The following is a 20,670-nucleotide window of genomic DNA, read 5'->3' as shown; positions in this document are numbered from 1 at the left end:
TGGTGAAGGAAAAAATTCTCTAGCAATAACTGTTAAAGATACCAGGATTAATAGGGCTGTGGTCTTTTCACGCTTTATGTATACTGTGGCTACTCTTGCAGTTACTTTTTTTTTTGGCTGCGTTGCATCTTCATTGCTGCGTGCGGGCTTTCTCTCGTTGGCGCCGAGCGGGGGCTACTCTTGCATTGCGGTGCCTGGGCTTCTCATTGCGGCGGCTTCTCTTGTTGCAGAGCGTGGGCCCTAGGCCACAGGCTTCAGTAGTTGTGGCACGTGGGCTCAGTAGTTGTGGCTCGCGGGCTCTAGAGCACAGGCTCAGTAGTTGTGCCATACAGACTTAGTTGCTCCGCCGCATGTGGGATCTTCCCGGACCAGGGATCGAACCCGTGTCCCCTGCATTGGCAGGCGGATTCTTAACCACTGCGCCACCAGGGAAGTCCCAGTTGCTTTTAAATAAGATGTTAAAATGGACAGAAATGTAAACATCATAAAAAGAGAAAGGTGGGAACTGTGCAATGAAGATTTTCTATTCATTGTTCCCCTACCATCTTGGAGAACCTGTAGCCCAATTTGAGCACAACAGAGAGCTGTCCTTCTCCTAGGCCTCATATGATATTACCCTATCAGAAGCCTATCTAGTGAAATAAGAGTCGTTCACCAACCTTTGATACTGATGGATGTTCATACTGGACTTAAAAATTGTGTGTGTGTGTGTGTATGCACATACATACGTGCAAACATAGTAAAACGTGAAAGGTAGAATTAAAATGAAAGCCCTGTGTATCCACTACCCAGCTTCAGAAACAAATTAATCAGTACTTTTGAAGCCCCCTGTGTGTCCCTTTCAGGCCTCATTCTTCTCTGTTTCCCTCTACCCCCGAGAGGTGACCACTGCCTTGAGCTCATCATTCCTCTAAGCTACGGGTTTTCCCCTCTGGTTTTCTGCCCCTCTACTCCAGGTGGTCCTGGTAGGTCTGTCTATCAGATAATCCCACTCCTTTCACAAAGGTGAGCGCATCACTCAGTCTGGCCAGATTACCATATCTGTCTTCAGGGATGGGTTTGAGAATGAACGTGTGGGCTGAGCCAAACCAGACTTGATATGTGGATGTGAGGAAAGAATACTGAGGGTCCTGCATTAGGACCAGCTCTCCCAGTCGTCAGGCCAAGCCATGTGGAAGGTTATGCAAGGGAAACTAAGGCCACAGAGGAAAAAGAACCAAAAGATGAGAATAATAGTTCAGTTTGGCCAAAGGGAGCTCCGCCGCTGAGCTTTGCTTAGGATACTGTCACTTAGAAGAGAAGCCTCTGATGGAAGTGCTCCAGGGCAGTGCTACTTAAAAGTGTGGTCTGTGGAGCATCACCTGGGTGTTTGCTAGAAATGCAAATTCTAGCGTCCCATCCCAGGCCTCCTGAATAAAAAACTTGGCGTAGAGCCCAGCAATCTTCTACCAAGCTCTGCATGTGTTTCTAATTCATGCTGAAGTTTGAGAAGTGCTTTGCTGCATATTGGAATCATCTGAAAAGTTTTTAAATTTCTTTGTACCCAGGCTATACCCCATACCAATTAAAGCAACCTCTGCAGTGGACCCTGGCATTACCATTGCTCGAAATCTCCCCGGGTGATGGACAGCCAGGGATGAGAACCAGTGCATTGAGCCATAGCAGCGTTGTCAATCAGATACGGGGTCCCAGCCTAATCCCTCATTAAGTGCTCTTAAGGAATAGCAGTGTCTTGGAGTTTTCTGCACGTGGTGGTGTTCAAGCTATTTCCAAGCCCCTTTGACATAGTGCTTTTTGAATCTTCTAAATTTCTCTTTATACAGTTGATTCTTGTTCGTGGTAGCCATGTTCTGTAAAGTCAGCATGAATGCTGAATTAGCAAATTCTGAGCCATTGCTCCTAGTGAAATAACATGTTAGGTTCCTTTGAGCCTCTGGTTACAACACTTTCATCAACAGATCAATACATAACCTTGTTTTATGTGTGTTTCTGTTTAGAGACATTTAATGTACGTTGGTACTTCATTATATTGAACTCATGGCCAACAGCACTTTAACTCATACCTAAATGAAGCTTAATTAATGCATATATTTTCTATGTAAGGCACATCACAGCCGCCTTGTGTTTAGGAACACTAGCAAGCACTATACTGAAGGGACATTTTAAAAAGTGAAATCACTAACAAAAAGCACAAAAATTCAAAAAGCATAGCACAAAAATGACCAAAAGAACACTTATTTACAGTATGAGCTGAAGCAAGAAGGCAGAGTGGCCCCTTGTTTGACTTCAGCTGGGAAAATGGACATCAGGCAACAAATATTTCCATGGCTCTGTGCCTGTCCACAGTGACCAGGAGAGCGCTGTGAGTATTGGTTTTGGGGTTAAAGGCAAACTTGCAAATGCAGAATCTGTACATAATGAGGGTTGACTGTATGTCATAAAATGACCTTTCAGTCTCGCTATGCACAGAAGTAGAGGTAGATGGAGAAGTGAACTGCTAAATCCTGTTGGCTTTATCTCCAGAATGTATCTGGAATCCAACCATTTACCACTGCAGGTACACTGATCCATGCCACCATTCTCTCTCACTTGGACTATTGCTACAGCCTCCATCTGCTTCCTTCCCTTCAGCCAATTCTCAACACAGCAGCCTTTCAAAATGTAAGATTGTGTTCCTGGTTTGCTCAAAACTCTCCAGTAGCTTCCCTTCTTGCTCAGTAAAAGCCAGATTCTTTACACTGGTTTACAAGGTGCCCCATATTCTGGCCCCTCTGCTACCTTCTCTTCCACCTTGTGCTCTCTTCCTCACTCTGTGTTCATCAGATGAGCCCCCTTGTTCCTTGAAATAACAAGCCCTCTTCCATCCCAGGGTCTTTGCACTTGCCATTCCCTCTGACTTGGGAATACTCTTCCCCTGGGAACATCAGTATGGCCCACTCATCTCGTGCAGGTCTCTCTTTCAATGTCACCTTATTTGGCTACTTCCTACAGAAGAGCAGTCTATTCCCCACACACTCACATTCTCCTTCTCCCTGCCGAGTTTCCTCCATAGCACTGAACACCATCTGGCCTGTTTACTGTCTGTCTACCCCACTGGAATATAAGCTTCCAGAGCAAGGACTTTGTTTTATTCAACAGCTATTTTCCAGTACGTAGAACAGAAACTGGTACCTATTAGGCAACAAATAAATATTGATGAAGGAATGAATAGTGGCTCTTGATATGGTGGAGTGAAATCCTAAAATACACCTCCTTTCCATCCAGGTCAGTAGAACTGGTGGGTTTTCCATATTCTGATCACCACTTCAACACGTGCTTCGGGTTGTGACAGCTTCAAAGACTGTAGTGGGTAAGACAGCATATTTTACCACCACATTAGAAGTAAGTCTTCAGAACTTCACCCAAAACATGGGCAAATTTTGACATATTCACCCTTTTGTTGAACTGATTTCATACTGTGGGGGAAAAGTAGAAGGTGGGGTTGCAGCATGGGCTATTCTATAACTGGGTTTTTTTCCTGCTCTTGGGCTGACTGCTAGCCTAGATTCTCACCCAGCTTCTTTTTCCTCTGTTCTCTGGTGTATTTTTAGCCCTAGATTGCAGACCCCTCTGGTTCCTGATGACGCATCCCAAATGTAAGTTTAGCAATCCTCATCTGAACAGGGGCACTCCTCCACCTACAGCAGGCATTTCTTCCTCTCACCTGGGCAAAACTTGTGGGTTCTCACAGGGGCACTACAGGTACAAGAGCACCTTAACAGAAACAAATAGGAAACCAAAAGGCTAAAAGTTTCAAATCTTGAGTCAAACTTTAAAATCAAAATCTTGAGCTGATTTCATTTTGGTGAGTTACAAATCACGTTTTTAAAAATAAATCGTGGAAAAAAATCATGTTCCTGCATATAATTTTATTGCTGGTGTTTTTCTTAATCAGAAAATAAGACTCGAACTTCTACAGTCCAGCACTTTGAAAGTTCCATGAAAGTATTTGATTTAGCAAATACTACATTCTGGAAAAAAATCAGAAAGTGGATTCATTTCTTTTTTTCTTTATATTTACCATGTTCCTGGTAATTTTAGGTGATGTGGATTCATGGATTAGTAAGACATGTCCTCAGTTCTTTTCTTTTTTTAATTGAAACTGTATTTTAATTGAAATACAGTTGATTTATAATGATTTATAATGATTTATAATGATTCAGGTGTACAGCAAAGTGATTCAGTTACATATATACATATATTCTATTTCAGATTCTTTTCCATTATAGGTTATTACAAGGCATTGAATATAATTCCCTGTGCTATACACTAGGTCCTTGATGTTTATCAATTTTATATATAGTAGTGTGTAAATGTTAATCTCAAATACCCAATTTAACCCTCCCCTCATCCTCAGTTCTTAATGTGCAGTCTTGCAGGAAAGGCAGGGCTGTCATCAACTACTTAACAATGTGGAGAATGTGCTAGACTCCAGGTGGCTGTACACTGAGGTTAGGGAGTAAAGGCAGAAGGAACTGCTTGTGTAAAGGCCTGGCAGTGGGAAAGCTTCACATTTTTATGGAAAATCAGTCTCTGAGCAGAGCTAGAGCATAGCTCGTTAGGGGAAGAAGAGGAACAAGAGATGAGGTTGGACACATATGCTAAGGAGAGAAGACAGCTTCACAGATCTTGGAGTTTGTGCTCGATACAATGCAGAGGCTGCTGAGATTCTTAGTAAATGAGAGAAACAATTAACACTCGAACTCTTCGAGTCCAGAAGATGGATTAAGTAGGAAGAGACATAAGGCAGGGAAACCAGATAGGAGGCTACCGAAATAGTCAGGCAATGAAGGATGAGGGTCTAAGAACAGAGAGGAGGGAGGCTCCCACACAGTGAGGGATGAGAGAGAGGGAGTAGAGGATGACTAGGGTCTCTAACTCAGGTAAGTAGTTGCAATCTAATTTAAAAAGACATTAAGTGAATATGATGAACTACTCTTAAAATTTCCTAACGTCTTTTTTCTTATTGCTGTTTTGGCTTAAAACCAATATCCCTGGGAGGGAAGCATTCTGAAAACAATATTGCACATTGCACAGTGAGTAAAACCATGTCAAATGCTTTATTTTTCTTTTTCTTCCAGGTATTGTTCATTTGTATTCTTTTGTGCAGTGTCCATCTCCTTTGCTCAGTTTTCTATCGGAGCATTTAACTTCTAAAAAATTCATTTTTGATGCAGGGATACTGAAGGCTTTTTGTGTTTATGCAGGCAAAACTATCAATCATTTATAGTTCTTGTTGTTAGTATCATGCATATAAAGTTGTTCCTCATGCCAAAGTGTATAACATACTTGTAGTAAATTTGTGGTTTTATCACTTTTATCATGTGCAATTTTATTTATTTATTTATTTATTGTTTGAATTTAATTTATTTTATTTTATTTTTTATTTTATTTTTGGCCACATTGGGTCTTGCTGCATGCGGGCTTTCTCTAGTTGTGGCGAGCAGGGGCTACTCTTTGTTGCGGTGTGCAGTCTTCTCATTGTGGTGACTTTTCTTGTTGTGGAGCATGGGCTCTAGGCACTTGGGCTTCAGTAGTTGTGGCGTGTGGGCTCAGTAGTTGTGGCTCGCAGGCTCTAGAGCACAGGCTCAGTAGCTGTGGTGCATGGTCATAGTTGCTCCATGGCATGTGGGAACTTCCCGGACCAGGGCTCGAACCTGTGTCCCCTGCATTGGCCGGCAGATTCTTAACCACTATGCCACTAGGGAAGCCCCTATCATGCGCAATTTTAATATATAATTGGTATCTATTTTAAAAAGGCACTATTTAAGTTAATCGTGCAACTTTAATTCCATTGTTCAGGCTAATTGGGAATTGTCCCTTCTTCTTTTTTTTGGCTAGATATTGTTTTAATGAGAATTATAAAAGACCAAAACCATTTTTTTACAAACTGCCCTTTTTTTAAACAAATGATTTGCTTTTAATTACAAATACTCTGTAAGACGATGCCTTCTTTTGCAAAACCAATAAGTACAAGAATAAATTTTAAACAGATGTTATTTGTCCAAGATATTTGGGGGGAGGAAGATAGCCTGATTTTTTTTCCGGTATTAAAAAAAATGAGTCTTCCCTAAACTTTCAAAGAAAAAGTTTGAAGTTATGACTCAACTGGAGAAAAAAAAGAGAGAAAGACCATCTTATAGCTGCTTTAAATAGCTTCTGATAATTCTTCTGATGTTACCTTTCCTTTCCAGAACTCATATCTTCACAAAATAGTTGAATTTAAAATATTTCTAATGAACTGATTAATGGGGGAAAAAGAAAATGAATGAATTCAGAATGACATGAAATAAGATAGTTATTTGCCTTTCTTGGTTTATTTACTTATTTATTTTTTGGTAACAGCTTTATTGAGATATAATTCATAGACCATACAATTCACTCATTTAAAGGGTACACATCAATGACTTTTAGCACAGTCACAGAGTCATACAACTATCACCACAATCTTAGAACATTTTCATCATCTGGGAAGGAAATCTTGTACCAATTTGCCATCACCCCCAGGTCCCTCCTCAGCCCTACACAACCACTAATCTACTTTCTGTCTATACAGAGTTGCCTATTCTGGGAATTTCATATAAATGGAATCATATACTATGTGGTCCTCTGTGACTGGCCTCTTTCATTTAGTTTAATGTTTTCAAGGTTCATCCACGTTGTACCGTGTATTGGTATTTCATTTCTTTGTTTACTAGGTGAGAGAAATAATAGAATGAATTCATCTCCTTTTATTACTGAATAATATTCCATTGTGTGATTATACCACATTTTATCTATTCATCAGTTTGGGGACATTAGGGTTGTTTCTGTTTTTTGGTTATTATGAGTATTGCTGCTTGAATACTCATGTATATGTTTTTGTGTGGACATGTGTTTTAATTTCTCTTTCTCTATATACCTAGTAGTGGAACTGATGGGTCATATCTTGGTTAATTTTTAATCCATATTTATACTATACATTCATATTAACAATTCAGATTTTAAAAGGAGTCTACTTTCCCCTATTTTCTCCTGTAAGAGCCCAATAAAAATGGGAACTGGATTGACCCCTTGAGTAAACGTACATATATGAGTTCATTAGTTATCCTTGAAGTAGGTCTCACAGTTGGAGAGGATTTTGGCTTCCTTTCATCCTGGCAGGAAGAATGTCTTCTCTAAGTTCCTTTATGCCTAACACTAGGAAAGGTCACGTCTTTGATTCTGTACCCAAGAGCCTTATATAATAACATTCCCTGAAAAAGTCAGTCCGAATGACTTTGAGAGAATACAGAATGAGAGAATCCGGGGTAAATTGTCTTCTGAGTCCTAAACAACCTAACAACTTGCTTTTCCCGATCACAAAAGCAGTACATGCTCACTTTGGAAAATACACAACAAATAAAATAATAATTGCCCTTACTATCTTGCCCAGAGTTAGCCACTGTTAACTTATTTCACTGGCCCAGTTTAGCTGCAGAATAAGTGTACTGGTAGACTCTGGCAAATTACAGAAAAGCTATTTTATTTATTTATTTATTTTAGGTTTAATGTGAGTTTTATTTATTTATTTTTAAATTAATTTTTATTGGAGTATAGTTGCTTTACAATGTTGTGTTAATTTATACTGTAAAGCAAAGTGAATCAGCTATATGTATACATATGTCCCCTCTTTTTTGGATTTCCTTCCCAGTTTGGTCACCACAGAGCACTGAGTAGAGTTCCCTGAGGTATACAGTAGGTAGAAAAGCTATTTTAAAATAGTCTTAAATGAGAATTTAAAATACGTTTTTTCCTTTTCATTGCTCTTCTAAAGCATTTTGCAGCCTTAGAACACCCTGTTTCTCAATACAACAGAGTAGAAGCTATCATTTGTTGAGTACACAAATGTGTCAGTTACTGTATATTTATCAGTGCTAATTCTCACTGTAACCGTGTAAAACATTTAGTATAATTGTAGCACTGAGGGCCTACAATGTGCTCAGTGATTTAGAGGCAAACTTTCTATTTATGTAGCTGAGAAAACCAAAGCTCAGAAGAGGTGAGTCACTTGTGCCAAGTCACACAGCTCCAGTGCCACCACTGCAGTGCAAGCCATTGCTGTCATCCCTGGCCTGTGCTTCTATGGGAGGCTCCCACACTTGTCCCTCTCCAGCCCTTTTCCCCTTAACTTCTAGAGTGTTTTCAATTTGTTGAAAACTAAAGAATACTTGAAGTCACCTGTAAGGAAAAGGATATATTTGATCCTTGGTTACATCAGATCTTCTCAGTCACTGGTGAAGCAGAGTTGAAATTGCTGTTGTGCTTTTGATGCCCATTTGATCTCTCCAACACTCTGCGAGATAGTAGATTGGGAAATACAGAAAGGTCTTGACATATTGGGGAGTGCAGTCTTTGGTCTTTGGTGTCAGATAAACACCAGTGTGAATCCTTTCTCTGTCACCTCCTAGCTATTCATTCAACAATTATTTGAGAATCAGCTATTTGTCAAGTTCTCAGGATGATACAGTGAACAAGATAGGTAATGTCTCTGCTTTCATGGAACTTACTGTCTAGGGGAGGAAAGCAGAAAATAAATAAGATTATTAATCAGGCGTGTTATAGAAGAGCAAGGAGAGATTGTGTCTCGTGTGAGACAGCTGTGGAACTGGAAATTACCAAATGATTTCCAGTTTTGAGAGACTTGGATCAGGTGGCTTAGAATTAGGTTAAAGAAAATCGATTCTCTGGAACAATCAGTGCCATACATTAACTTTCAGAGGGAGTTTTTTGTATTGCTAAAAGGTTGCTCATCTGGTCTTATGCGTATAGAAAACTTGACATCAATTAGTAATCACTAGCTAGATGAGAAAGTGAACCTTGCTAAATAAATTAGAGGAGCAGATAATTAGAACAGAGTCCCAAACATAGTAGAGAAACAGCTCCATTTTGGTTTTAATTTATCCTCACATCCCTAGACGCCTTACATGGCAGCTTACAAATTACAAATGGAAGAGAAATATATTTAATTTTGAATTTTTTGAATGCTTTTGAGGGTCATAACTTCTTACTATCCCTTGATTGAGGTGGGAGTAGTCTAGGGACAATTAAATTGGCAATCAATGAATTAAATTCTAAGAGGACAATTCTCCTGGTGCATAGCTACAAATTTCTGGAGCATTTGTGGTCTATACCTGCAGTATAATTTGTCCTTTGGATTTATTTTTGGTATATGTGGCAGTGTCTATAAATACCTCTCATTTCTAGAATAGAAAGAGAGTGAAATATAGGCTGTATATTTGATAAGAATATTTAAATTCTACCTTTTGCACGAGTCAAGCATTTGCAATTGCGTTTTGTGGTCATTAAGTAAGGGCATAAGTTTCTTTTTAAAATTTATAATAGTATGTCACCTATGAAGAACATTTCATTTAATGCAATCAATATTTACATATTTCTAATAAATTGTGTTGATCTAATACACAAATGTTGAGCCTTTGCATAGTAATTGCAAATCTGCTGAAGGAATTTATCTACAGAAATCCGTATTTGTGGGTTTTTTTACTGTAGAAATTATATTTTAGCAGCTTTATGGAGCTGTCATTGATGTATACAAATTTGATGTTTAATATACATATACATTGTGAAATGATCACCACAATCAAGCTAATTAACATATCCATCACCTCTACATAGTTACCATTTTGTGTGTGTGTGTGTGTGGAGAAGATTTAAGATCTATCCTTTTGCAAGTTACAAGTACACAATAGAGTATTGTTCATATTTGTCTTTAAAAAAATTCTTTCATAATGTGATTCATCACTTCCAGATATAAAAGTTTTCAACATTTAGAGGGCATGGGATATTACAGTGTACTTTCTTAAGGTGGAAAACAATATCTTCATTTATAACAAGAGCTGGTACTTATTCAGGACACATTATAATTTATTTTGTTTTGTAATGAACTGCCATTTCTTTGTTCTCTTGTGTTTTTCTATTGGTAATTGGGTCTGTGACATTGTGGTGTATATATTTACGCATATATGCTATTATTAAATTCTGTTGAGACAGCTCAGTTTTATACATGGTTTATACTTTTTGTGATATTTGATCTTATGTGCTATTTAACTATTACAATCTAATACAAATGTGGCCAATTAATTTTCTTTTAAAGCTCTCTGCATTAAAATATGTCTGCTCTTTTACATTTTGATCACAGCCAATGAAATAGCCCCTGAAAGGGACCTTTTATTTTTATATCATTTCTTTTGAAGAATTGGATTTTAATATCCTGTCAATACTTGCTTTTTTTCCCCTTTAATCTGTGAAAATGCATTTAACTTCAACAGTAAAATTGACAGCATCCATTTTTATCTTTAATTACCTTTTCAGTTTGTCTCTCCAAGGCTCACAGCAGAATTTATCACCAAGCCATAATGGAAAATGCTGAATGGAAGATTCAGAGAATCTGCCTAGCTCTGAATTTAGCTCAGTTGACCCCATTATAAAAGAGAAAAGTGAACAACAACATTGACATAAAAGACAACTCATTAGGTCATACCACTTGCAAACGACAATGTTTATTTTTGATTCCTCTTATTTATTTGGCCTCCTAATTCCCTTCTCATGTGCTCTTTTTTAACTCCAAAGCACCAACTCCCCTTTGCTTAAGGGTTTTGTAAGTGCAAAAGCACATCAGAGAATAACTGACACACAAATAATAATAGCTGCCAGCTATTGAACACTTGGACCCTGCAGCTGAGTGCTTGCTTTACCAGCTTTATGTCCTGCAAGGCAGGTTTTAAGGCTCTGGTTTAAAGATTAGGGATGGGGTCTACAGAGAGAGATTCAGTTTAGTTTGAAGTCAGGCCACCTGGGTTTGAATCCCTGCTCACCATTTTCTCCCTCACTAATGCAGAGATCTTGGGCAAACTACTTAACATTCATTTATTCATCCAACAAACATTTTGAGCATCAACTGTGTGCTCCATATACTGGGCACCCACCGGTGGATAACAGACACAGCTGTTGCCCATCTGGAGCTAATTTTCTATAGGGGGAATCAGGCACACTAAAATTAAGTCATTAAAAATTGTGACTAATGTGGTGAGGGGAGGGGACAGGGCACACTGATACAGAGTAATAGGCAGAGGGAGTGGAAGACCCGGCTTAGGTTGGTTTGTCTCTCAAGAGGTGACCAATAAGCTCAGTCCTGAAGGAGGAGTAGTAATTAGGCAAAGCAGGGGAGGAGGAGGGCTGGGGAGAGAATAGGGCAGGCAGAGCGAGCAGTTCATGTCAAGGCAGGACCATGCTGGCAGGTTCCAGAGACTGAAAGGGGCCAGTGACCCAGGAACACGGTGTGTGTGTGTGTGGGGGGGGCGGCGGGGGGGACATGTCAATGCAGGCAGCAGGGGCCACTCTAACGGGTGGCAAGGACTTGGGATTTTGGGTTTTGGGGTTTTTTTTTGCGGTACGCGGGCCTCTCACTGTTGTGGTCTCTCCCGTTGCAGAGCACAGGCTCCGGACGTGCAGGCTCAGCGGCCATGGTTCACGGGCCTAGCCGCTCTGCGGCATGTGGGATCTTCCCGGACCGGGGCACGAACCTGTGTCCCCTGCATCGGCAGGCGGACTCTCAACCACTGCACCTCCAGGAAAGCCCTGTTTCTGTTTTAAGACGATCACTCAGGCTGCCCTCAGAATGTGCTGGAGAGTGCAGGTGGAGTCTAAGCTAGAGATAAGCATGGACTTGACTATAGTAGTAGGAGAGGAGGATTGAGATATGGATTCCAGATAGATTCAAGGTAAACAACACTTAAGGTTGAATTAGACTTGGTGGGTGAAGCAGAGGGAAGAACCAGTGATGACCTCCAGGTTTTTCACTTGAATAATTAGTTGGATGGTGGTACCATGGATTGAGATGGGGAGACTAAGAGGACAAAAACGTTTTGGGACATAATTAACTGACATGTCCAAGTGACGATGATGTCACATACACAGAGACACAGAGTTGAGATTAGCACCTGAGTGTGAATCTGGTCATTGCCAGTATGTGGAAGGTATTTAAAGCCAGGGAAATGGATAAGATCACAGAAGTGGGGGGAGTAGGGTGGAGGCAGGGGCAGAGTGCACAGAGAAAGAGATAGGTCCCAGATTTCAGCCTGTGGAATTCCCAACATGCAGAGTCTGGGTGAAAGAAGAGGAACCTGCCAAGAGCAGTGAGAAGGAGAGGTCAAAACAAAACAAGGGTAATAAAAGTACCACACTTCTAATACTGCTGGAGTTTTAATGTGCTAGTATATTAAAAAGTGCTTAGATTATTATATTCTCCCACTACCTAGCAAGGTTAATATGATAATTATTATATTCCACTTTCTATGGCAAGGCACTGACTGGCTAGTGGGTATTATAAAGATGAATAAGACATAGACTCTAAGCCTAGGACCTCATTATCTAGTAGAGGACATAAGATGTATAGAGAAATGGACCAAAAGATGGAACGTGGTAAGTGCTGTGAGAGAAATAAAAGTGTTCTGGAAGTTCAGAGAAGGGAGAGGCTGTGTCTGGTGGGGGAACCAGGGTAGGCTTCAAGGGGCAAGCGGCATTTGAAATGGGTCTTGAAGAAAGGGTGGGTTTGGATATTCAGGGAAAGGGAGGAGTAGGATGGGCGAAGGCAGGAAAGTGTAACAAAAATTCCATAATCTTCAGAGGAAATGTGGTGTCTGGGATATGGGTGCACCGTAGACTGTATGACAGTCCCTTTGGTCAAATCTCAGAAAGTTGGTAGACAGATGCTACTTTAGGGAACCCTTGTAGGTGGTGGCCACAGCAACAGCACCAGTTTCCATTGTCATTTGATCAGCCAGCGTTTCCTAGCAGTGTGAAAACGCCTGTTATCCGAGTCAGGTGCTGCCACCATATCCAGCAACCGAGAGTAATTGGTGTATCATTCTAGAAAAAACCATCCAAGATGCATACATTATATTCTATAATTATTTGCTTGGATTTTAAAGTGACCAACAAATTATACACTTTGCCTTTCACTTAAGAACAGTAACAACAAGTATTATTTTTTCACAGATTATGTAAATAACTGTTGTTCTCATGGTTGTTTTTTTATAATTTTACCCCTTTAATCATTTTATAAAAATTATTTATTTATTTGTTTATTTTTGGCTGCATTGGGTCTTCGTTGCTGTGCGCGGGCTTTCTCTAGTTGTGGTGAGCAGGGGCTACTCTTCGTTGCGGTGGGCGGGCTTCTTATTGCAGTGACTTCTCCTGTTGCGGAGCACGGGCTCTAGGCACGCAGGCTCAGTAGTTGTGGCACACGCGCTTAGTTGCTCCATGGCATGTGGGATCTTCCTGGACCACGGCTCGAACCCGTGTCCCCTGCATTGGCAGGCAGATTCCTAACCACTACACCACCAGGGAAGTCCGTTCTCATGGTTATTGATATAACACTCTGGGGAGACCTAGGAGTCCCAATTATGCTTGCCATGGCTCAGCTAACAGCCATTTAATTCTATTTTTTCCACTGACAGGTGCTGTGACCTTCAACAGTTATTCAACCACTCAGTTTCAAATCCCCTAGCTGTAGAAGCAGAATAACACTTTACTTTCTCCAAATACCGTTAGGGTGAATTGCATAAGTGTCTACATGCCCCATAAATTCTTCAGAGAAAAATAGAAATAAGGGACAATAAGTACTGTCTTTCCTTCCTATGTAGAAGTGTAATTAGTGACAACCTGGTTATCATTTTCTGTGGCCCCTTTCTTTCCCTAAGTCCAGCTTAAGCAGACTAGTTTCAATGGATATTGTTTCCATTTTCCTGGTGGTACTTAGTCGGGGAAAAAAGTCTTAACTAATTTTCACCTTTGGATTCTTTGCAACCAGGTTTAGTTTTTAAACAGATTCAGAGTCTGGAGCTTGGAGTGATATTTCTGCTTACAAGGAGTCTTAGAGGTGTCAAATCCGTAAAGCTTTCTGTGAAGAATCAGAGAAACGCACTGCCATTGAAGTTCAAAGATGATTTGCCTGAATCTCTTCAGCCAGATGAAGCTTTCTAATCAATTACGAATAGAAGGGATGAAATGTATTATCTAGTGCGATTTGAGATGGAATTCTAGTAGTCATTATCAATCACCATCGGAATTGCTAGTGTCTGCGGCAGATGGAGTCACTAACATTTGCTAACGTTAACTGATGGCAGCATGGAGGGCGTTGTCCGCATTTGAGACACCGGCAAATCATTTCTGTGGATGGCTTGAATGAGTGTCAGAGCTGGACCTTCCAAGTCCTCTAGCTTATCCTCCTCCTTTTAAGGGTGAAGAAGCAGGCCCAGAGAGGGAGGGTGACTTGCCCAGTGTCGCCTCGCTGGTCTTCTGTTGGGGATCACTTGGCTCTCATAACAGCGTTTTGAGGCAGGCAAGCTGCGACTGGTATTTACCTCGCAAGGAAGAATTTAGTGGGCAGCAGTGTTGAGTGGAGAGAGCTTCAGCCAGGAGCCTAGGAGTAAGTGCCCTTCCACTATGTTTCAGCCTCCCGCCTGTTTCCTTTGCGTCTCTCATCAATAACTTTATTTATGTTTACTGGTTTTCTGTCTGCTGAGAGCAGTCTGTCTGTCTGGTTCCCCTCTTGGTGCTGGGCACGGAGCAGACATTAATTAATGGTAGTTATCATAGGTGTGCAGCGGCTTGCCCAAGGTTACTCTGTGGTTAGACTAAGGACCCGCCTGTGATGCCATCCTCTGGCCTTGCCCTTCCTGGGACTCTGAGCTCCAACATCTCACCCGCCAGGTGTCGGGCCTGGAGGCGGGGCCAGAGTGGTGAGGAGGGGCCAGGTGTGAAAAAGGTGGAGCTAGAATGGATAGTGTGGGGCCAAAACCCGGGCCTGGGGAACGACGGGGCGGAACGGAGGCGGGGCTATGAGTGGAGGGGCGGGCCAGAGACGACGAGGCGGGGCTGGGTGGAACAAGAGGTGAGAGGGGGCGGGGTTTGGGCGGGGCTAGGCTTCCCGAGCGTCTTCTCGCGCCCAGAGCCCTCCCAAATCCGGCGGGCAGTGGAGGCTTACCCCGGCTCCAGCTGAGGAGCCGGTCAGCCCCTCCGCAGCCGCTGCTAGCCTTTGGCTCCAACCCACACTCCCGGCTCGGTCCCTCGAGTCCGCGTTCCTCACGCGGCCGTCGCGAGACGGCTCCCTGCGTTCCCGCGCGGGTCCCGGGCAATGGCTGCGCGGGGGTCGGAGCACAGGGTCCTCAGCCTCGGGCCCCGCCCGCTCCGCTTCCTCCTCGTTTTTCAGCTGGTCGCCGGGCGCTGGGGTCCGGAGGGCGCGGGAGGCGGCGTGCCCGGAGGTGAGCCTGGGCGGCGGAGGGCGGTGCGTCTTCGGAGCGGGCGGCGGGGCTCAGGGCCGCCGGGGTGAGCCGGGCGGGGACCGCGGGGAGGCCGGGGCAGCTCCACGCCGGTGCCCGGAGAGCGGCGAGGCCGCGGCCCGCACCGAAAATCTTGTTATACGGAGGGCGGTTATATTTTTCTCCTGGGGGCTTGGGGGTGAGGTTTCAGTTTAAATGCTCAGATGTGTTCATTTAAATGCAGAGAAAAGGCCTCTGTGAAATTTGTTCCATGACCCGCATCACTGGAGACTGCTGGGTGACTTAGTGTGTACTTCGATACAACTTTTTCAATGAAGGATGCCGTCGTTATCCAGCAAGTCTTTCCTTTCTTGGTTTCAGCTGGGCTTCCCGCGTAGTTACTTTATTCACAGGCAACTATGAAGGCTCCTTGGACTTAATACTAGGGATTAGGATTTGATCTTCTACCCCTTGGCCCCGTCCTCCTCCCCAACTCACCCCTTAGCATTTGAAGTCTTCCTTTTTGCCCGAAGATGAAACATGTTAGCTGTAGAAGGCTGGGCAGCGGGCTAACCATTTGCATCCTAAATTCCTCCTTATCATCTTGGAATAGAGCTTTTTCCCAGCCTTCTCTATTTCAAAATGTTTTGGACAGGAATAGAAACAACAAAAGAAAATGCTTAGTACTTTTTAAAATTCAGAGCTTCAGAAAGTTTGAGTCTGCCCTCTCAACACATTGAAGAAAAATGCTACTACTTATGGAGCACCTATGGTGTGATCTAAACATAGAAAAGTAAGCCTCCTTTAAGCAAGAGGTAAAAGCTGAAGTTCACTACAGCAATATTTCAATTTTTATGAGTGAAGAAACTTTATTTGGGTATAGCAGAACCTTTTCTTGTCTTTCCTTCCTTAAGGTTTTTAAACTCTCATTCCTGATTCTGGGAAGTGATAATCTTGAAGGCTAGAATTATTTATTGCAGGGTGTATTGCTTAACGAAGACTGTAGAGAAAGAACGTGGAGGATGATTTAAACAAATAAATCCTGTGCAGAGAGATTCATAGTTTAACAGAAAGAAAGGAATGTGATTTTGGAGCCAGGCAAACCTGGGTTCAAATTATGACTCTGGTGTATCTTGACTTGGACAAGCTTGTCTCAGCGGTCCTCCTTCTTTGAAAAATGGGGATAATACTGCTTACCTCTGAGTCATTTTCAGGATTAAATAATAGGCGTGAAATGCCAGGCACTCTGCCTGGCACTCTAATAAACAGTAGTCTCTACTCCTTTTGGTGAAAGTGGAACTTTTTTCATCTGTTTTAATATAAAACATTGTAGCCAAGATTAATTGGTGTAAATAGCTATCTGTTCATGCTTGGTGTACAGTGTTACATCCAAACAATCAGAGCTGATTAATTCCTTTCTGCCCCCACTCTTCTTAGTGAATACCTCTCTTATAATAACCATCTTGTTGGATTACATTTATATATTTTTTTCTCTTGGTCCCACATGAGCTCCTTAAGAACTGTGATCTTATGTGTATCTTTGTATCTCTAAGGCCTAGTTTATTGCAGCAGTCCAATAAATGCTTGTGGATGAATGAATGGAACAGTAAGATCTCTCTGGATATCAGTTTCCTCATCTGTAAGAGGAGGGATCATGAAAGGCTTCCCTCTCAGACTCTAAAATCCCAAGATTCTGGTGCTCTTAGTAAGTGATCATTTGAAGAACAAAGTGATGTTGAAAGAATGATGGAATTGCACACTTGCTCCTAATTGTTAATATGCTTTTGTGTAAAACTGCTGAAGTACTGTCTGGAATTGGGAGACCTGCCATTAATTTGCTGTGTTTCCTTGGGCATCTTGCTTGACCTTGCTGAACCTTTAGTTCTCCATTTTTAAAATTAGAAGGTGGTTGTAGATGGATTTCAGGTCCTTCCAACTATAATTAATTTTATATTTACATTTTATTGTTTTCATATTCATCTCAGGATCTTAATAACTCTTCCTTATGGTTTTCTGTGAGCCAATCTCTAGGAAAAGAAAATGTCTAGTCTGCCAGCAGCTATACTTATTTGGCTGGTGGAAGGTTACAGAGCTGTGAAAGATACTCAGGAGGAAATTTTGTCTGTATCAAAGTATAGATAACTAACCTAGTATATTAAGATAATACGAGCCTTTTAAACTGACCTGACCATGATTACAAGAGTGATTTATGGAAATTAGATAGTCATCAGTCAGTTATATTTCTTAGCTGTGTAGTTGTGTGACATTTTCAATGGTTGAAACTTTATTATTAGTATATGTAGGGGCTGAGTTCTGTTTCATTCAAAGGAAAATAAAATAATTATTTCATAGAAAATGAGAGCTATGAAAGATTCTTTTTCTTCTCACCTTTAGTCATTTTCATTAACATCTTAAGAAGCTAATAGAAATACACATATAGCGACTGTCCTCTCTACTTTTGTTATGATTATATCCGAAAGAGTATCTGGATGCCTTATGTAAGGATATAAACTTTTCATGCAGTTTAATTTGAAATTTAAAATTATTTTTGTTTCCTTGCAAATACTACGTATGCTTTATGAGCTAGACTAAGCACCTGGAAGATAGGGTTTTATTTGTGTATCTCCTGATACGTTTCAGATGAGTTTGTAAATGTAGCCTATGGATGGAACTTCGAAAAAGTTTTCAGTCATTTCTCAGAATAGGGTTTTTTTTTAACCTATAATCTACAAATTAGATCTAGTAGGTAATTTTTATAATTAGGATATGAGATTGTAGTACAGTAATTTAAGTACAAAACATTTTTCTTCTAATAGCATTATTTTTCTCCCCTAAGAATTGCAATTAAATTCTTTCAGATGTAATTTTAAGTTTAATATTAAATAAGCATGTCTTGACAATGAGAGTTGGTAAATACTGGAATAGTTTTGGAAAAAAGTTTACAATTTGTTTCTTTAGAAAACTGCTCTCCAGAACAGCATAGGTATCGTTTTATAATGACAATATAAAACTAGTCTGCTCTGTGACTAAAATTTTAATTTAAATGTTCTGTTTCCATTTTGGGAAAGGATGATATTATTTCTCCTGTGTTTAACTCAGTGACCTCATGTTCTTTTCTTCTAAAGAAGAATTATAAAATATAGCCTTTTACCAATAAAGATAGGAATTAAATATGAATATTTGAATTCTGACAAAAAGGACAATATGAACTTCTGATATTATATTTCTTTTTATTTTACGATCAACAGTGTATATATGGAGTTGGGCAAAACTGCTTTTCCTCTCAGTCAGTGCTTCTCAACCTCTGACGTTTGGGGCTGGATATTTCTTTGTTATGGGAGATTGTCCTTTGCCTTGTAGGTTGTTTGGCAGGATGCTTGGCCTCTATCCACGAGATGCCAGTAGCAGCCACCAAAAAATACCTCCAGATATTGTCAAATGGGCCTTTGGGGACAAAATTGTCTCCCTCTTCCCCACCCTTGAGAATCACTGCTCTAAGTCTTGTAGACCAGGGCCCCTCAAACTTTAATGTGCACAGGAATCCTCTGGGGATGTTGTTATAATGCAGGCAGTGGTTCAGAGGTGGGGCCTGAGGTTCTGCATTTCTCACAAGGCCCTGAGTGATATGGATGCTGCTGCTCAGAGTACCACACTTTGAGTAGCAAGGTTGTAGACAGTTTCCCATTCATATGAATTGGATGGATTTTTAAGAGGATCCATTGATAGTAACTATGGAAACAGAGAATTTACAGTGAACTATAGCCCAAACAGGATAAGGCCAATAGAAACTAAGCACTATCCCACCAGCCTAACAAATAGAGCTGTCTTCCCATTTCCATGTTTCCTTCCAGTCCCCACTATTCATTCATATTTGGACAATCCTAAGGAGGAAATTTGCAAGAGTCTTTTTTAAAAAATATTTTATGTTTATTTATTTCATCTTATTTGTTTTTGGCTGCGTTAGGTCTTCGTTGCTGTGCGTGGGCTTTCTCTAGCTGCTGCCAGCGGGGGCTACTTTCGTTGCGGTGGGCAGGCTTCTCAGTGTGGTAGCTTCTCTTGTTGTGGAGCATGGGCTCTAGGCGCGCGGGCTTCAGTAGTTGTGGCTCACGGGCTTCAGTAGTTGTGGTGCATGGGCTTCGTTGCTCCGCGGCATGTGGGATCTTCTTGGACCAGGGCTCGAACCTGTGTCCCCTGCATTGTCAGGCGGATTCTTAACCACTGCGCCACCAGGGAAGCCCTGCGAGAATCTTAATCAAGGTCACACAGGCTATAGTGAACTGAGGCAACTTCATGTTCCATCAGGTGTTTTAGTTCATGACACTGTAAATATACTAGCTCATAATATGTATTTATTGCCCGTTGAGAGGTGTCAAATTACGATAGTGAACTCTGCATTTATTCAGTCTGATGATGCTTAAACTTTTAAAGTGTGCAAGTTGTCTCTTCTTGAAAACTATTGACTGGACCTAAATTTAACACTGCCTAAGGTCATTTTCTTACTGCAAGTGTTCTGAGAGGGCAAGATGTTAAATTAGGTTTACTAAAGCATATCAGTTACAGAGAAACTTTATCTGATAATTCTGTGATAAAAATCAATAGAAAATATAATGAAAATCCTAGAGTGAAAAAAAAAAGCCCCTCTGCATTTCATCTGTAACACTTAAAATAATGACTGGTAAGCATACCTATTTGCCACATTGAAAATGTTGGATATAGTATGCATTTCTTCTCATTTACAAAATGGTTGGTTATGTTCACTTTTTTATCTTGCTATTGCTTAAAATAGCCCTCCTAGCACTGCTGCAGAGAGGATCTTTTAAAAAGGTATACAAGACACTTTTTGTTAACTTAAAAAACATACAAGCAGACTTGTAGGGAAAGATTACTCCAGGAATGCCTTAATTATTAATTGAGTATATATAATATATATCACTGTTACAAACCTTTTAGATACGTTATCTTATTTCTTCCTATGGTGACCTGTAAAGGAGAAAGGGAAGGCTATTGGCAGTAACCAGCAAAATTTACAACATGAATACCTTGACTCAGCAGTTCTACTCCTGCGAGTTGGTGTCATAGAAGTCCTTGTACAAGGATGTTAACTACAGCATTTTTCCATTGTAGCATGGTTAGAAATAACCAAAAACTAAAGACTGTATAAATGCCTACCAGTGGTGAAAGTTTACATAAATTATGATACACCCATAACCCAGACTGCTTTGTGGCTTATGAAGAAAGAGTGAGATGGATGGATGTACATTGACCTAGAGAATTGAATGACAGACAGAAGCAAGTCGCAGAAGTTAAAAAGAAAACATTTGTTCTTCCCCTG

The 20,670-nt window shown here is 41.0% G+C and overlaps 1 protein-coding gene across 1 annotated transcript in view; it reads left to right on the top strand.

Moving 5' to 3' along the window:
• The first annotated feature begins 15,113 nt into the window (after positions 1 to 15,113).
• The window catches only part of CHRNA5 (cholinergic receptor nicotinic alpha 5 subunit), a 52,702-nt gene continuing 47,145 nt past the window's right edge, over positions 15,114 to 20,670 (top strand). Inside the window, exon 1 of the mRNA XM_081228549.1 lies at positions 15,114 to 15,341. Within this exon, the coding sequence (XP_081084675.1) occupies positions 15,215 to 15,341 (127 nt within the window). The 5' untranslated portion in view covers positions 15,114 to 15,214. The remainder of the gene's footprint in view (positions 15,342 to 20,670) is intronic.

The sequence above is a fragment of the Mesoplodon bidens genome, assembly GCF_964165515.1.
Source record: "Mesoplodon bidens genome assembly, chromosome: 3".
Lineage (NCBI taxonomy): Eukaryota > Metazoa > Chordata > Mammalia > Artiodactyla > Ziphiidae > Mesoplodon > Mesoplodon bidens.
Note: the sequence above shows the minus strand (reverse complement) of the source record. Positions and strands in the feature narration are given on the sequence as shown.